General features: G+C 54.3%; 3 protein-coding genes across 3 annotated transcripts; 1 reads left to right on the top strand and 2 right to left on the bottom strand.

The window, feature by feature from the left end:
• Nucleotides 1-533: 533 nt before the first annotated feature.
• On the top strand, nucleotides 534-2,541 carry MONBRDRAFT_15420 (uncharacterized protein; the record flags this gene model as incomplete). Its single annotated transcript, XM_001744255.1, has 10 exons — nucleotides 534-589; nucleotides 691-724; nucleotides 812-900; nucleotides 1,009-1,048; nucleotides 1,147-1,206; nucleotides 1,346-1,453; nucleotides 1,566-1,816; nucleotides 1,918-2,065; nucleotides 2,143-2,253; nucleotides 2,308-2,541. Coding segments are annotated over 10 exons (1,131 nt in total), but the record flags the coding sequence as incomplete, so codon positions are not given.
• Nucleotides 2,542-3,126: 585 nt separating this feature from the next.
• Nucleotides 3,127-3,678, bottom strand: MONBRDRAFT_23867 (uncharacterized protein; the record flags this gene model as incomplete). Its single annotated transcript, XM_001744067.1, has 1 exon — nucleotides 3,127-3,678. One exon carries the CDS (start codon nucleotides 3,676-3,678, stop codon nucleotides 3,127-3,129), a length of 552 nt encoding a protein of 183 aa, XP_001744119.1.
• Nucleotides 3,679-10,564: 6,886 nt separating this feature from the next.
• MONBRDRAFT_15557 (uncharacterized protein) lies at nucleotides 10,565-11,413 on the bottom strand (the record flags this gene model as incomplete). Its single annotated transcript, XM_001744066.1, has 1 exon — nucleotides 10,565-11,413. A coding segment is annotated over one exon (849 nt), but the record flags the coding sequence as incomplete, so codon positions are not given.
• Between the last annotated feature and the right edge of the window lie 7,474 nt (nucleotides 11,414-18,887).

Genomic DNA, 18,887 nt, shown 5'->3' with positions numbered 1-18,887 from the left:
TCTCGAATTTCGGCGCGGCGATGCTGTCGAGTGCCGCATTCTGGACCTGCTGGACCTGAATGAAGAGTAAGTCATGCTGCCCAAGCATTTATCACCGCATAAAACGCCGAGTAGTCTCTGCCCTGTCGTTGTATCCCCGCCCTCTCTCTCTCTCATACCATGTTATCGGCTTCCCCATGGCCAGTACGGATTTAAACGCCGTGGTGGCCGACATAGCTCGATACGAGCCCCTCATCACCGAAAAACGCAAAGCTCAAGTCCTTCAACTCTTGCAAAGTGCGCATGTATCCCCCTCCTTATCGCCATGCCGCCACAGCGACCAAAATTCTTACCACTCACCATTTCACCCCTTGCCCTCACAGAATTGCGGGCCCGCGTGAGCGCCGTTCATGATGATGACTACCACGAGGAACACGTCCGTACTCGAATCTCCGTGCAGTGTACAACTGCCTCAAAGGCGCGCGCGCCAAGGCCTTGCATCCTTATTGACCCGGTGATATGCAATGTTTCGTTCACGTTCTCTACCCTAGGTGATCAAAGCCCACCCGCTTCCCCTGACGAACATTGACGTGTCCAAAGATGGTCGAAGGTACGGGCCGGCTGCTCCCGTCCTTATTAGAAAATAACGGGGTATTGCATTTGTCTCTCCTGGACAACGGCTGAGCAATATCGTGGCTTTTCAATGCGCAGATGCGTCTCCGCCAGCTACGACCGAACTTGCATTGTGAGCACGCCCCAATAGGCATTGTGCCACGTTCTCACTCCCATCAGATTCAGACTCACGCACACTTTCTTGCCAACTTTGCTGTAGCTTTGGGACACGACCACCGGCGAGGAACTTCAAGTCTTTGAAGGCCACAAAAATGTCGTACAGGCCGTGATTTTCAACTTTCCGCGCTGGTAACGCTTTGTAATCACGTTGCAAATCGCCCAACAATCAGTGTGCCAGCTGGTGACCGGCGCCCCCTCATCTTGTTTGCGCCACGCTTTTTTTTTATTCCTTCACAGTGATCACATCATTAGCGCTAGCTTTGACCGCACGGCTCGGGTAGGCCTGCGCCACGCCTGCTCCGCAACGTCGGACCCAGAATTCTCCGTCCAGCACACGCCAGTCCTCATGATAGCCTCCTTCCGTCATTCGAATAGATTCACAGCGTTGCGACTGGAGAGTGTCGGGCTGTGCTCAAAGGCCATCGAGGCGAAATTGTGCGTTTGGTCATACAAGTCGCCGGCTCGTTGTATCTGACCTCGCCTTCACAATCACAATGGTTACACCCTAGTCCCGCTGTGCTTCTGATCTTCTTCTTATTGTCTCATTGTTGTGCTTTTGACACTGCGCTTCTAGCTTTGTGTTGCCTCGGATCAACAAGGCGACTTGGTGGCGACCGGCAGCTTGGATCACACCGTGCGCTTGTGGGACTTTGCCACGGGCGATGAGCTTCACACGCTGGCTGTACGTTCACATTGAGTCAGCACCACCTTGAAGGCCTGTCTGTGTGCATGCCTTCACGCTTGCCAATGACCTGCCATTACAACGTCAATGCCGCCATATCCGGTGTCCCCAGGGTCATACCGCCGAGGTGGTGTGCGTGCAATTCAGTGCCGACGGTGTGCGGCTTCTGAGCGGCTCCTTTGATCACACAGTCATTCTCTGGAACGTGGCCACGGGTCGGCCGGTTAAAACACTGCTGATGCACCGTGAAGCCATTTCCCGCGCCGAACTTAGCTTTGATGGTGCCTGGATCCTCTCCGGCTCTGTGGATCGAACTGCCATTTTGTGGAATACAGATACCGGTGAACCCACGGGCACCTGCAAGTATGTCCAGAGGCTTGAAAAATTCAGAAAGAATACGACAAGCAGGTTTGCAGACGAGATTGTGCCGCAGCTCATACTTTTTTTTTTTTTCGCTGGAATAGGATGCCTTCGGAGGTGATGTCTGTTGCTTTCTCCCCCTCGGGCCGGCAGTGCGCCATGGCTACGGCGACGGGCGTGATTCGCCTGTACACCACCGAGCCCTTTACGTTTCGTCACGAACTCGCCGAGCATCGCGGAGAGGTTTCCAAGGTGAGAAGAGCTTGTCAGAATGTGTGTACACAGTAGCTGTCCAGGCTTGCGAGAAGCTGATCAAGATGTTTTGACAGGTGATGTTCAACGCGACGGGCACGCGGCTAGCCTCCATCTGCAGTGATCACACCGTGCGCCTGTGGTGTACCAGCACTGGTACCTGCGTCAAGGTGAGTGCGACGCTCGCCGTTTTGACTCCAGCAGCACCGCACAAGTCACGGTGTGGTCATCATGTTTGTTAGGTCTTCCCACACCCAGACGAGCTCATTGCCATCAAATTTGACTACCATGCGGACTGCTTTGTAACAGGTATGCCAGTTGTAGCAACCAGATTGCTTCGATGCCAGCCCTCACTGATCATCATCAACAGTTTTGCTAACACAGCGGATTCTGCTCCTCGTGCTGTATTTACTAGCTTGCAAGAACAACAGCATTCGCGTGTTTCGGTGACACACTGTTGCACAGCTTGGTCATGACCAATTTGTTTGACGGTTGTAGCCGACAGTATGGCGTGCGCGTCGGGCCAAGGTGAGCAAAACCAAGTGTTCTGCACAATGAGATTGACACAGATTAGCATTATGAGTCGTTTAATTGACTAGAGAAGCAAAGTGGTGTATCAACCAAATGGGCGGCTTCTTCAGCTACGGGCAAGACATGACGCGGGACTATCTGTCTCGTTATGAATAGTAAGCGTGCGCTTTTGGGATGCGCCCAACTCCTCACGAATGATGCGAGGAGGGCGGCATGACCCAGAAACAAATATCGGCTCTCAAGTCCTTTCCAGCCTCAACCGAAAAGGGGGGCCATGGCACGTAGCCACGACAGGCGCTTAGGACCAACAATTGGGACTTTTAAAAGAGGGGTGTGTGCGTGTGGGGAGCGTGAAACAGGGCGCACGCGCGGGGAAAACCAAGAGAAAAACAAAAACACCAATGCATCAAAACATCAAAAGGAAAAAAAAAGGGGAAGAAACCAAAAAAGAAGCAGAAGAAGAAAAAGAAGAAAAAGAAGCAGAAGCAGCTTGGGCAAGTTGCTGGAGGTGTCCAAGACCTCACTTCCATTTAGAGGTCAAGGGTCTCGTCATTGTCCTCGCCCGGCTGGTGGCGGCGGCGGTTCTTGCGGTGGCCGCGGCAGCCGCGTCGGGTCTTCTTAAACTTGATGTCGCAGACCTCGACGCACATCCAGGATGGAAGCGCATGCTTGATCTCGCTCGAGGTGAGCTCGGCATCGGCAGGCAAGTGTTCCAAAAGGCCAACCGCGATCGGTGCCGAGGCGACGACCGGGTTGGGACGGATCAGGGTGGTTGAGCCTTGGGCCACAGCAGTAGGGTGAAAGTCGGGGGCCATGGTGTTGAGGCGCAGGTTGGGGAGCTGGAAGACATCGTCTTTCTCACGAAGGGAGGTGTCCCAGGCCGCAAAAGTGAGATCATCTTCGCTGCCGGAGGAGTTGAGGGAGGAAGTCGAGGAGCAAATGGAGCTGGCGCTGTCCAAGTGGCGGCGTCCAAGCGAGCGGTAGCCAAAGACGCTGGGCACATGCGGACGACTTGGCTCTCCCAACGAGCGCGGGCGCACCACGCTGGGCTCGGGCAATGCACAGCCAGTCATTGGAAGCATGGCGTCGGTCGGTCAGGAGCAAGCAAATGCAACAAAGTGCAGTCTGAGACCCAGGAGCTGGGAGGAGCTCGAGCCGTCTCTGGATTGGGCGTCTGTAGTTGAGCAAGGGGATGACCAGAGGTATCAAGGAGCTGGCGGGAGATGAAAATGCACGCCACGCTCAGGAAAAGGAGGAGGATACGGGGCCTTGGCAAGGCAGGCTTGGGCCGCAGTGCCAGCCTTGGCGGAATACGCAATGGCGGTTGACAACCTCGAGGGGGCTGATTTTGTCAGTGAGGGTGGGTGGGGAACGAGTGGGGAATGGGTGGGGGAACGGCTCGCGGTTAGCCTGAACCAGCAACATGGGATGGGATGAGATGGTGGGTTGTTGGTCAGTCACGCGAATGCCTTGGTCGCCTTTGGTCGTTGGGCCGGATACCATTGTCACATTCGGTTGTCGCATTCCGTTGTGAGCTTGGGCTTGGGGTCAAAAGACCGGACGACGACCAGCTCGTATTTTGTTTGGATCCTGACCGTTCTTTCAGCATGTCAGTGCAACGGTCTTGCATGATGCCCGTTGGCGTGTCAGCGGACACCCAAGCGGCCACTTTTCCTAACCGCCACATAACGGTAGGCACCACGAGTACTGTCCATACTGTGCGGTGTTTAAAGAAGCGGACCATCTGAGCGGAGCTTGGACAAGCGTCTGCGACGGTTGGAGGCCCACCGGTCGGTCAGTCTTGTCATGTGCGCACGGGCGGATACTCTCCACTGACCAAGATGGCGCGGCACAGCGCGAGACTCATCTCGTCGTTCTGCTGTTTGGCACCCTTGGGAGTTGTCCAAGCTCATGCCAGCATGCATGACTGTGGTGAGCGTGCAAGCAAGCAAGCAAACGAGCCAGCAACCAGCGAGACCACAAACAACCCTCTTCCTCTTCCTTTGGCTTACTATCCAATGTATCTAGAGACCAGTTGGGGAGAGGGGTCTGGTATCAGAGCCAAAATGGCATCAAGCCCTGCTGTGCTGAGAATTTTCGACTGACCATGTCAGCTGACTGTCGATTGGCGAATGATTGGATCTGGTGGTCAATTCGTAAAAGAGGTTAAGGATCGATGGACATGGAGGGCGCCTTCCGTGCAGTCTCCAACACCCTTGATGGGAGAGTCAATCCACCTCAGCACGAAGCAAAGAAACAATAATTTCGTGCCATCACAAGCCGGCACGCATGCTTGGGATAACGGATGTTGCTGCCACGTGCACGCTCATGTGCAGTCGCGATGCGCGGAAGCTACTTGGATAGGAGGGCTCGATGCCGACGCAGGCACTCCATGCTACAGTAGCAAAATTCCAATCGCTCAAACACCGGGCTGTCTTTCTGGCCCCGAACCAAAGGCTTGCCACACAACGCACAGTGGCCTTGGCCATCGCTCTCAGCCGAAGCCTTTTTTTTTTTTTTTTTTTTTTTTTTTTTTTTGCACAAATACCCGACGAGCAGCCGACATGAGAAATGGTGAATGCTTTGGCTTTTGATTTCCAACCTGTCTCCCTTTGGGAAGTCATTCATCGTTTGGGGGTCTCACAACCTCAGCGGGAGCTTACATCAGTGGTGGCCCCCGTTCCACGTAACCGCGCCAAAGCCGCAGCCGCGCGTCGCTCTCGAGCCAAGGCAGCCGAACTAGCGCGATCAAGCGCCGACATTGGTTTAGGCGTCGCTGCCGCCTCTGCAACCACCTGACGTAGAGCGTCGGCCAGTCATTTCGTGAATCATGATCTTAACCTTGCAAGCAGATATTGCCATGGCAGGTGGCCGACTCACCTTCTTGCGCTCTGCAGCCCGCTCCTTGAGCTTTTGACGCGTCTGCGCAGCCCAAGCAGGGGTCAGACGTACACGCAGGCACGCGCACACATGAACACGGGGCATGCGATGGAAGAATGTTCCACGACGCTAAATCACACTCGCGTTCCGGCCACTCACCGAGGCTGCCTTGGTCTTGCGAGTTGCGCGTTGCCTCTCTTCAGTCTGCAGAGGCCAACATTTCAATAAGCGAGCAGCAGCGTAGTCCATAAAGTACAGTAGGGTCGCCCTGTTCGCACGTGGGCCAGCAATCTGATCTGAACCCTTCCAAGCAACTAGACCAACATGCACACGTACTTCAAAAGCCAAAACCGAGGGGACGTGGCAGGCGGATAGCTCGTGTTGTTGTGGTGCAAATGCCAGGTAACGACGAATCAAATTGCGAATCTGCCAAACGTGAGGGAGACCGGATTGTCAAGCAACGCGCTGCCCAGCCTTCAGCTGGGTAAATTATAATTATTATTAATCACAAAAAAAAAAAAAAAAAAAAAAAGCAAAGCTGACCTCCTTGTTGGCTGCCACGTCGTAAGGGGTATGCCCCCGCGCGTTGAGCTGGCTCAAGTTCGCGCCCAGCTCTAGAAGCAGCCGTACCATGTCCGTGTACCCCTGCAAGCAAAATCCATCAAGTGCAAGTGATTGTGAGCCTGATGCTAAAGGCCTGGGGCCGGTGCCCGAGTTGGCCAGCACAATGAATTCTAGCCCTGACCTTGCTCGCTGCGACATGCAACGCCGAAGCGCCATCCGCATCTGTCTCTTCAATATCGACACCAGTGCGAGGTTGACGGATCTCAAAGAGGTGAAGTTCTTGTAACGTCAGCTCCTCCTCTTGGCCTTTGTAGTGAATCGGAAAGTCCGAGGGTGCAAAGCCCAAAAGACGCAGAAATCCAACCCAGTCACCTTTCTCCACCAGACCCAATAGGCCCAGAGGGGCTGAGTCATTGCTTGTGGCGGGCGGTGCCGAGCCAGCAGCCTCGCCAACCGCGTCTTGGGCAGCGGCATGCGCGGCCTCGACCGCAGCACCCAATTGGCTCTTGGGCAGGGCGCCTCCCGTCACCTCATTTGCCGAGCCATTGTCCCCGGCCATATCGGCCTCGGTGCCCTTGTCCTGCTCCGTGTATGCGCGAGGCGGCTGCGCTAATTCCTCCACGCGGGTCAAGACCGTGTAGCAGCGCAAAATCTCCTTCAGCGTAGGTCGATTGCTCACAAAGGGTAGACTGCGTACTCGCGGATCATCAATGGGAATCAAACCTAAACGGCAAGGCATAAGCGACTACGGACTCGGCTGGTTGATCCCGATCACCAACACAGGTGTCTGGCTCTCAAAGCACTTACCCGGCGCATGAGCTTGCTGGCGCTGTGCCGTTTTGCTCGCAAATATAAAGTTGCGGTTGTGCACGGACGTGTGGTGAAAAATCAACTATGTGTGTAGTCCAGCCCAGGCAAGAGGCAAATGAATGCAGCCCCAAGTTGCCTCCGAAAAAAGAGAAAACGAAAACGAGCACACATGTGCAGCCTGCTTCTGCTGGCGGGACACAGGAACTCGATGCCCTCTGCTACTTCAATCGGAGAGCTTGGGCAGCCTACCTCACACTCGGCTATATCTGTGGCCCAGCGCTGCAACAAATTTAAAATGTCTTGTCGCAGCTGAGCCTCCTGTCAAGACAGGCACGGGCTCCTGTGAGTGCCCGCTTGGAGATCAGGCGGTCTTGGGGTCGGGTAGGGTGCATATCGATGGCGTACGTTGTATCGGCGCAAGTTTGAGCCAGCAGACTTTGGGGCGCTGGTTCCAGATTTGGCGTCTCGCACGGATTGCACCGTGCCGCGCTTGGCACGCACCACGTAGCGATGAATGCACTTGTGCAGCGTCACTGTGAAGCAAACAACAGTGTTGATACTTGCAGGCCCACACTGTTATGCACGAGGAAGCAAGTCGTCCCCGCTCTTTCTTCTCTTCTGGATCTCATACAAGTGCCAGGCCATGGCCTCAGCTTACCTTGATTATCACGCACAATACCGCCGGCAAAGTGCCCACCGGAAAGGAGGAAAAAAGCCCAAGGCCGATGTGGCGCAGCAGCAAGTGCGCGCAGTTCACTCGTTGCCACATCGTTTCCGCGCTCTGCGCGGGAGAGCAGGATATCCTTGTACGCAGTATACCATTGCCCTCTTCAACGTCAAGGCCCAGCCACGTAAAATGCTGTGAGTTGCCTGACAGAGACTGCAGCCAAGGCAAACTTCGACCTCCCTCGTGCACTTACTGCGCCTCGAAGTAAAGTTTGTTTCCCCGCTGGTCGGGTGTAGCCCCAGCCTCTGATCGGGTTGCATGCACCTCTGACCCCTGCTCGGAGCCACCATCGCTATCAGACCAGGCCTCTTCATCGTTGCTGCTAGGCTCTCTGTTCAGGTCGATTTGAAAGAGAAGTGAGGTGATGCACTCAACGTTCCGACGTGATCCATTCGGTGTGTGAAGAGGCCCAAAGAGTGCTGGGAGATGCAAGTTGAAAGCCAACAACTCACGCATCTTCGTCCGCCCGATTCGTTGCCGCCACCCCACCAGTGGCAGATGCACCATCCGACTCAGCTGCAAGTCGAAGCATTTGACGCTGCAGCAATGCCATCTGGTCTTCGAGCCGCGGCAAAAAAGGATGGCCTGCCTGGCTATCATCAGCCGCCTCCACCTCTAGCCCTGTTGTGCCATGTCATAGGGTCAGTCCCAATTGATAAGGTTGCGACAAGAAGTCGGTTTGGCCGGTCAGTCACCGGCCGCAGCCCCGAATCCGCCCAAAGCGCTAGACCTACCACTCACGGTAGCGTGAGCGAGCGTTTCGCGCCCGCGCGCAGTGTTGAGGCTCACAAAACTAGGCATTTTCCTGGACGAGCGATGCCGCAGCCGCGTCCACCCAGTCCTGTTGAAAACTTGGCGTTGACTCGTTTGCAGGAACCAATTCAACCACAGGTATCCGCTGCTGCGGCTACCCCCCAGTGCACACTGCTTCAGCGCCAGGATGACCTAATCCCGACGACAGTCCAAACCAAATGCCACACACACACACACACGCACACACACACCGAGTGTCTGACATTAATGTGCTACTATTTGATGTGCTGATGGTACTGTTGCATAACACAACAGATTCAGATTCGGCCAAAGGTAGAAACAAGTCATGTTGATCGATAGATAGGGAGGGAGGGTGAGGGTGAGCGAGTGATTGATGCGCAAGGTGTCTGTGGCAAAATGCTAGTGGCTTGTTTGGCGCAGCATGCGTGTCTCTGCTTGTGCCTTTTGCCTCTTTCTTGTTTTGATGCGGGGAAAGGGAGAAGTGGTAAAATCCAATTTACATGTCAGCCACGACAAGGACGCGGCTAGCCTGCAAACGCTACAGCACGGAGACTCGGACCAGCCCAAGTCTTTTGTCGTCAAGAGAGAGAGGGAGAGAGAAAAAAAGCCTCCAGAACAAATCATCAATCGAGCAAAGAAAATTCAGCGGAAACAACACACAGGCAGATTTGCAGCAAAGCAATATGGGGTGCGCTGGGTGTGTAGATGATCAACACCAACCAACCCGCAGCATCAAATACCACATTGCTCCAGCAGCAGCTCACCCGCAAAGTCTATGTTCAAAATTGCCACTCAAAACGAGCAGCGCAACATGCAGAGAAAAAAAAAAAAAAAGAAGAAGAAGAAAAAAATAGGAAAGCTGCGGGCGAACGCCACGCAGAGAGATAAACGAACAGAGGCACGAAGAGGCAAGGGCATGAACAAATGAATCGGAGGCACGACGGAGTGAAATGAATGACATACAAACCAAAAAGCAATCAAACACCCAACACAAAAACAACCAGGATGGGAGCGAGCCATCAAAAAGGGATTGATAGGTGAGGTGAACCTCATATACACAATTATACAAACGAACCTAAAGGAAGAGTCACATCAACAACAGCAGAGACAAGAACAAAAAAACACCAGGCACAAAATGCCTAGTATCCAATTTGCAAACAAGGTGTTTGCGGGGCCATGTGGCACACACCCACAACTCGGGTAAAATTCAAGTGGTAGTTGCGCACCTAGTCCAAAAATTCTACTCGCAACGGCACGACCAGCACACCGTGCGAAGGAGCGCATTCAAAATATTTGTGGCCCTGCAGCGTTATCCAACATAAAAAATTTACATGTGAATGTGAGTTCAAAAAAAAATAAAAAAATTTGCCAGCCAAAAGCCGAAAGCCGCCATCCCTCTCCCTCTCCCTCCTCTCTCTTTCCGAGCATACCACCCGCCTGCACTGCGTGTTTGACTTGTGACGTACCGCGACAGTGCCATTGTTCAGACCCAAAGGTTCGTCGAGCTCAACGCCACAGCGCTTGCCAGGCTTGCTTTGGTGGGGTCCATAGTATCGCAAGGTACCCTGGCAGGCATAGCCCTGCACGCGAACGCGACGGCCAACTTGGTACTCGGTTGCGGCACGACCCACTGGGGCTACCATCGCCGGCCCGCTGGGTCGCCCTTCGTTGGAATAAATGTCGTCATTGAGCAAAGCATTGGCATGGAAGCCCATCGTATCGGGCTCTTCCAATGCCTGACCAGCATCGTAGATGGCCTCTGGGTCATTATGCACGCCGCTTGCGAGCTCGTAGGACACCTTCTCTTTGCCAGCTCCTGCTGTAGCATAAGCATAAGATACCGACTCCTCGTCGTCCTCACCAAAGTCTGAGCCAGCACCCATGTCATACAGCGCATCGGGGTCGTTGACAGCGGTGACACGCCGAACCTCCTCTGGCTCGTCGCCAGCCTCCTCTGACAAATTGTGCAACTGCATGTCACTCTCGTCGTTCAGAGTAGACTTGCGGTGCAGGCTAAACCGTTTGTTGCCCGTAGCCCCCTTTTTGTCGCCCTTGCCCCGCTTGCCCAGGGTGAAGTGGCTGACCAAGGACTTGAGAAGGGTGCGATTTTCGTAGCCACTCTCGGCATCATTGACGTCCAAGTATCCACTGCTCTTGGCACTGTCATCAACATCAAAGTTGAACACACCCTCCAACACACCGCGCAACTCAAAAACGATGTCCGAGAAGGTGGGGCGATCTGCTGGCGTATGCATCCAACAATCCATCATGATCTCATAAACGCTCTCATGGCAAGTCTCAGGTCGCGGCAGCCGAAAGCCGGCGGACACCTCGACCCAGACGCGTTGGTTGCTCCACCCCTTGTACGGCATCTCTGCATCGGTGTAAATCTCATACATGAGGATACCGAAGCCCCATGAGTCCGAGGCATGTGAGAACTTTTGATCCTCGAGCGCCTCAGGAGCCGACCAACGCACGGGCAAGTTACCGGAGCGCGAGCGGTAGTAGGCGGCGTGCGAGTCATCTGTGTTGGGCGACTCGCGGGCTAGACCAAAATCAGAGACTTTACAGCTCAGATCACTGGCCAACAAGATGTTACGCGCCGCGATGTCGCGATGGATAAAGCCAAAGGATGCCACATGCTCCATACCCGAGGCACACTGAAAGGCAAAGTATGCGCGCTGTTCATCGGATACCATGGGCCCGTTCTCCTCCAGATATGATTTTAAACTGCCACGCTCGCAAAAGCCCAGTACCACAAGCAGTGGCTTGCCCACAGACACGACGCCAATAAGGTGCACGACGTTGGGATGTACAAACTGCGCGGTCACGGCCGCTTCCTCCAAAAGCTCGCGCATGGCACCGCCTTGGTTGGCCTCATGGAGCGACTTGCAAGCCACGATATAGCCCGGCATGCCAGGCTCTTCCAGCAGTGCTTTGTAAACGATACCAAATGCACCGCGCCCAAGCTCATCCAGTAACTTGACATGACTGCGTCCCAATTCGCGGGGTACGCGAGGACCATCCTCACCCACGGCACCACTGTTCAGCTGGTCGATCATTGAGAAGATGTCCTTCCAATCGGCTGGACGGCGGCTCTTCAGGTACTGGCGCCGTACCACCACCATTAAAATAATTACCACGACAATGAGAACGCCGCCACCTGCTGCCGCACCGCGCACGGCAGCGGGATCTGCACCAGTCGATGCAGCAGGGCGCTGCATGGTGACGGCAAACTGGCAAGATGCCTTGTTTCCACTCGCATCATATGCATCGATGCGCACGAGATGGCTGCCGAGGCCAAAGGAGCTTCCGTTGGCTACTTCCGAGGTCCAAGTGAGGCCCTCGGCACCAGCATTATCCACCACAACGGGGGCATCCCAGGTTGCATTACCCTCGTCGTTGGCTGTTACAAAGGCCACGACGTTAGAGGGGCAGATGACGTTGGGCGCTTCCTCGTCAATGATGGTGACGGTACCAGTGCACGAGCCATTGTTGCCCCAAGCATCTTGAACTACCACAACAAACTCGTGAGCGCCTGTGGGGAGGGGCATGGAGGCACCAGCCTCGGGTTGAAGGACCACGACAGCCAAGTCGGCATTATCGGTGGTGGTGGGCCGCCAAGCACTGTAGGGAACATCGTACTCGGCACGGCCAGGCAGGAGGGTATACTCCAGATCTTGCGGACAAACGGCGTTGGGCGGTTGGCCGTCTTGTGCGCGCAACGTGAAATTGCACAGGGCAAAATTGCCATACTCATCACGGGCTCGATACTGTACCGTGAGTGGTGGGGAATCGGGATCGCGAATGGGTACCTGCATGGGGTTGCTGATATTGCCCTCAAAGGGTCCGTCATCATAGAATGCAGTGTAACTCAGGCGCAACCCGAGGGGGCGATTATCCGTGATGGCGGGTTCGGTCCAATTGAAGGTTGCAAACGACACATTAATCGGTGCACGGGTGGCGGCACTCGAGGGGCAACTCAAGAAAGTGGGCTTTTGGTTGTCATAAACCAAAACAAAGGGCTCGTTCACCTCTGCATCATATGACTCGACAAACTCGGCATCCACTCGATGACGGAGCGCCACAATGCTATCCGGAGATAGAGACCACGAGCGCACGGTTCCGTTGAGAATATCAGTGATGTTGTCGTAGTTTTCCAGGCCCAGCGGGTACTTGATGCGCACAATCAAATTCCGGAAGAAAAACCCATGGGTGAAAGCACTTGACAGGGCGGTGAGTTGAATGCGTCCTGCCAAAATGTCAATGTGGCACGTGGCATCGTAGAGGAGCTCCACGCTGCGCAGCGTGTCACTTCCCGCGACGACGCCTGAGGGCAGTCGATACTGTTCAAACTCAAGCTCGGCAGCTAGCGTCAGCTGATGCGGCAACGTGACCACCTCAGTCGACTCGATCGTCCAATCAAGGTTGACGACAAACTGCAATAATGTGTCATTGTGCACACAAAAGTCGTGAGCAAACATCAATCGTTGGATCGGCGACAAGGGCACAGCCAACAGACACGAAAAAGGGGGAAAAAAATACTTCCCCTTCCTTCAAATGAATCAGGATGAAAGCGACATTTGTTGGGACCATCACATAAACCGCGCGACGCACCTGGGCAAACTGGGTGTCTGCACGCTTGCGAACCTCAATGAGATCATCTGAACCGGCGTTCAGGTGTAGCTCTAGCGCGTTGCTGCCATTGAGGTTACTCACAAAGGCAAGGCTATCAGCAGCCACATCAAGAAGCTGCTGCTCATCGTCAGCAAAGGGCAGCCCAATCAGGCCAGTCACCGAGCGACTGAACATGGCGGGCATGGGGCTCACAACCTCGTACGCGTTGACATTGTAGTTAATTTGAAGATCAAACCGGCATTCGGCGCTCTGCTCTGACAAATCGTAGGCAGTGTACACAATTTGGTAGGGATTGCCTATCCACGAGAAGTTGTCTCCGGGTCGAAAGGTCGCATCGATCCTCGAGATACCAACGTTGTCTTTGGCCTGTGGTTCAATCCAGATGGCTTGCACCTGATCCAAGCCTACCCAATATGGCAAAGAGTGTGTTAGTTGGGTAGGCCAGCAGAGGTGTTGGCGAGGACGGGCAAACCTACCTGCCGGCATGTTGACCTCGATGGGGGCGACGGGGCACCCCACCCATGAAGGCGCCACAATATCATCCAACACGAGCAATGAACTAGCTCTGCTCATATCCTGATTATTGATGGGCGTCTGCTGCAGGAAAATGGCGCTAGGAGCCACTGGTGCATAAAGGGCCACTTCACCGGTGGAGCGGCGGGCGCGCGTTTCGTTGGAGTTGAACACCTCAGACAGCGGAAGAATAATATCAATGCGTGGGAAAGAGACGGCGTCAACAATTGGAGCCGAGCGGGCCCAAATTAGCAAACAGCTTGAGTCACTTGCCACGCCTGAGCCAAGATCTTCAAATTCGATATCCGAGCCTGCAAACTGAATCTGCGGCTCTGTAGCCACCAGTTGACTCGCATCAAACATGGTGCCACTGGCACACCAAGCCAGCCGAATGTGAACGCGTGCCTCTACCCCATCAGCTTGAAAGACCGTGAAAGGCTTCTCATTGGGACTATACACGCCGTAGGCAAAGCTGGCTCGGTTCAAATCACCGTAAAAGGCTTCGGGCAGCAGGACCTACAAAAAAAAAAAAGTATCAGATTACAACTCAATCCAGAAAACACAATACAAGCCAATGGACGCCAGCGCAGACTGAGCTGCTTGAGGCTTGCTGCCTCATGGCATAATATATGTACTTACGCGGCGGTCATAGGCGGTGCCCTCCAGGACGTGATCCACAGCAATGTTTGCCGTGGACTCGTGCCGCACATATGACACGTTGCGACGGAACCCGTTGATGGCCAGCACGGAAAATGTGCAGTTGAGAACATCGTTGTTGTAGAGAGGTGTCGTTTGATAGATAATCTGCTCGAAAGGCAAGCACAGGAGTGGCACACGTGAGCGCAAGCTTGACGCAATACCAGGCTTACAAAGAAAAGAGAAAAGAGAAAAGAGAAAAAAGATAAAAGATAAAAAAAAAAATAAGTATGGGTCGTAGCAGGTCGCACCTCATAAGTACCAGCTTCAAAGACCGTCTGGTTGTTGTTCAGGGTGACGTTGACGCTGGTGGCGGTCGCTGGAATGAGTGGCTCTTGCCACTGAATCAAGGCCTCGGTATCGGCTAGAGGAATGTAAAAGATGATGTCATCGGGGCACGAGAGGAAACCCACCACCGTCATATCAAACTCAATGTCGAGGGTGCAGCCGCTCAGCAGCTTGGTGGGCGAGCCGTCTTCATCAAGAAGGAAGCAGACAGACTGATTGTCCTGAATCTGCACGGTAAAAACGACCTGCCCAATGGTGGCCAAATCTGATGTACACGTAATCGCTCCCGTGTTGGGATCAATAATGAGGTCTTCGGGCGCCAAAATGGCTGATTGCACCTCGGTTATGGCAAATGTGTATGAATACCCCTCCCGACGCGTGATGTTCACGTGTGTCAAAGTTTGATTGCCCGGGAAGTTGATGGGGACAGCAAAGGTCAGCTCCTGAAACCACGATATAATAGTAAGCACAACCCAAGGGGGTGATTGCAAGCGTAAGAAGCGATGAAGACATGGTTTGCGTTCAAACCACTCCACATTGGACGACACCATTGTCAAAAGGGCCAAAAGATCGGCTGCAACATATTTGCTTCACAACCACGATAAAGCCCGGGTTTTCACCCAACGTACGTTGTACCCGAGCCCCGGCAACTGGGACATGGGCTGGCAAACTTGGCCGTCAAGATAATGCTCGTCATGACATCTGATGCAGCCTTCCATTTCGTAAAAGTCAGCCCCATCTTCGTCCGAGATGGCGTTTGGATCAAAGCTGGCATGGTTTCAAAGCCAATCAATAATCACCAAGCAAACACCAATAGTCATTAGTCATGAGCACTGATTGAGGCAACAGAGGGGTAGAACGGCACGCAACAGTAGATAGAGGCTTGGCGTACGAGGCTTTGAGGCAGCAACTGCCACGCAGGGTGGCGTCTGCTGTGCGTGGATAAACTTGAAAGCCGTTGCATTCAGCATCTTGTCGGCACGCGATGCTGCAGCTGTTCACAATGTCTTGCTCGGTGAAATCGGACGTGTAATTGTCGGCCTTGAAGCATATGGGATGCTTGGTGGTGGCCTCTGAAGAAGGGGCACCATTGGTGCGCAGCTAGAGATGATGATGGTGATGATCGCAATGAGATCAAGGTTGGACACACTTAGGCAAGCAGGCATCCTGAGGCTTGTGCTCCTGTCCCAGCAGAAGTTGTCTGCGCGGGGACGTACGAGAAGATAATCATCACCGGAAGGAGATTTGTAGCAGTCTCGGCAGCCAGAGCGACATTCACAGTCCAGGCCAAAGTCATCCACCGTATTCTGACAGTAGTAGCGAGACGTGCTGAAGCCACCCAAGATCAGGTTATCACCGTGCTGACACCGAGTTGGGGGAGGTTGACATTCATTGGTAGGCACAACGTACCAAACCCGATCGCTGGTGGGGGTGATGGGCGTTGTCTCGCGCTCGCGCACATCGCAAATGGTTGCGTGCGTGCAGTTCTCATCGCCCCAGTGGGGTTTGAAAGCATTGGAGGGGCACTCGTAACACGCTCTACGATAGCGCAAGCGGGATAACAGCGACAATTGAGATGCAAGGAAAGGATTAGGGTGGCACCATACGAGATGTGCGAGGATGCCTGCGCATGAAAGAGTCGAAACGGACCGGTCGTTGTACAGTGTGGGCTCGGCCAGATACCCTGTGCCAGGAGGGCAACTCGCGTTGACGGGCTACTCCAGACCATAAACGAGACGAGGAGCACACGAATCATGAGACATGTTGAGATACTGAGATACATCAGCTTGACGAGATGGCGCCGCGGTTCAGCAACATGCACATTTGTCATGTCTCGTCTTGCAGCCCATACCATACCTTGCAAACGCCACCGTCAGGATCGTCGTTGTAGGTCACACCCAAAACGCAAGGTGCACAAACACGCTCGGAAGATGTCGTAAACTCTTGTGTCTGCTCGTCAACCGTCAACCGTTTTGCATGGATAGCGAAACGAGCAAAGGCAAGGCCCAATGGCATGAGCACGAGAACGGAGGAAGCAGAAGCCTCAGTCACAACACAAGACTCACCACACCCCACCCGGATGGACATAGCTCAGGGTAGTCACAGCGAAGTTCATTTTCAAACGGGGTAAGGCGGTCTTCTGGGCAGTCGTAGCAGCGGCGATCCCGTCGAACGGATGGAGTTGTGACCTGATACTGGCCGGGAAGACAGATGGTGGTATTTTTGCAGGAGGGCTGATGCCATTGGTCCTGGTACTTGCCCTCGGGACAGGCGCGACAATCGGCCGGCTTTTCCGCCACCCATTCATGGGCGTAGGTACCAGGCAAGCAATACTGTGCCTTGCTTGGATAGTAAGCACCGTAATAATCCGTGTAGTCGTAGCTGGACACACTGACGGACTTGCAGGCTGTGGAGCCCGATTGGTCTTGATACTTTCCCGGCTCACATGCGGTGCAGATGCGATCTGAGGAAGTGGTATAGCTAACATTTTGGTGCTGGCCCGGAACACACTGCCATACACGGTTGTAGACCACGGCGTCAGCCTGATCGGTGAAGTATCCATGGGGGCAGGCACTGCAGCTCGAGCCTGTCCAGTACTCGCCCGGCACGCATCCACGAGGCACATCTGAGATGCACAACCCGGACCCGGGCGGTGATGACGAGCCGGCCGGACAATCTACACAGTTGCTGAGGCTAAAGTCCCAACGACGATACGTGTTGGCAGGGCAGGGTGTATGGGGGTAATCGCTTGTCTTGTTGAGCGTGATATTAGGGTCCAGATAATAGCCGCTGGGGATGCGGTTGTAGCTGGCACAGGTACGCATGCCATAGTGATCGGAAAATCGGCCGTCTGGACACTCGTAGCACTCGGTGCGACCCGTATACGGCTGATATGTACCGGGCGGGCACTTCATACACTTGCGCTGGGGGTGGGACGCGTTGACGATTTGACCAGCGGGGCAGGGATAGTCAAGGAAGACGACGGGGTAGCCCTCATCGATGCCGCCTTCGCCGTTGGTGAAGTTACGACAGGACCTGCTGGCCACCCCTTGAGTGATCTGCCCGGGTGGGCAGGTCTCGGGCTCGGTGGCACCTTCGTAGCTTGTCATCCAGCCATCGATGGTGGCATTGCACTGATTCGTTCGGTTGTTGGGAGCATACCACCCGGCGCTGCAGTTGGTACAACTCGTGCGGCCAATCCAGTTGGAGTAGGTGCCGGGTGGGCACACTTTACAGCTGGAGCTTTGGCTCTTGTCCTGGTACTCGCCTGGTCTGCAGGTTGGGCAGGTCGTGGCACCTTCGCGATCACTAAAGCGGCCAGCGCTGCAATAGTCGCAATTGATGCGCCCTGTGTACGGGTTGAAGAACCCTTTGGGGCAAAGCTTGCACGAGCTTTGACCACGTTCATCCTGGTACTTGCCGGGCTCGCAGTAGAGCTACAACCAAGGCCAGGGACCAGGCGATAGAATCATGTCAAGACCGGTCGTAAGCATTTTTCTTTTGTGTGGCTGTGTCTGGGTTCAACGTCCCCGAGGCTGTATCGGCGCCCATATCTCCATGTTTGTATCCACCCTTCTCGTCCCTCTGACTCGGGTTCTCTCTTGTCACCGTGTCTTTTTACGGCGCGGGGCAGTTGACGCGGCTACGTCAAGAGATGGCTATGCTGTGCCGTGGCCAGGATATGAGTCAAAAGGATCAAAGTGAACGTACACAGGTTCTTTGGCCAGACATGGGTTGATACCGCGCGACGGGGCATGGATAGCAGGAGGTGTAGCCTGGATACATCCAACAATGCATCCAATGATAGGGTCAGTGAGCTTGGCAAAGGAAACAAGGAAAGGCCGCCTGGGGGAATGGCAATCCCATACCTTGGTTTGCATAATAGCCGGCGGGACAGTCCACACAACCGGTGCGATTTTCCAAGGAGATTTTGCCGGCAGGGCAATTGAAGCAGATGCGCTGCCCTTCGTTGGGAGCATACTGGTCTATACGGTAGGAGAAACTGTGAGCAGAAAACCGCCGGGGGGTCAAAGAGGGGTGCGGGTGGGAGTGTGGCGGCCGTACTTGGCGGGCAGACAATGCAAGTGATGTCATCGTGCCTAGACCAGCTCTTGTAAAAGCCTTGTGGGCAAGGGCGACATGTTTCGTCGGTGTTGTTGACGTATTGACCGTATGTACAGTAAACACGAGCTTCAGCTGGAGGTACGGTTCGACAGAGCCGGGAGAAAAAGGTGAGTATACAAAAGTCGTACAAAGGCGAGACGCATCACGCTTTGCAATCAACCAAAGGATAGGAAGACAGCCAAAGGCATCGAAAGAGCGAGCGCGATTGATCCAGGTAAATCAAACGCACTTGAAGGCACGACAGCAGAGAAGAGGCAGAGCACAAGTAAGCCAGCC

This window comes from Monosiga brevicollis, genomic scaffold (genome assembly GCF_000002865.3).
Source record: "Monosiga brevicollis MX1 MONBRscaffold_5 genomic scaffold, whole genome shotgun sequence".
Taxonomy (NCBI): Eukaryota; class Choanoflagellata; order Craspedida; family Salpingoecidae; genus Monosiga; species Monosiga brevicollis.
This window is presented reverse-complemented; position numbering and strand designations above follow the sequence as displayed.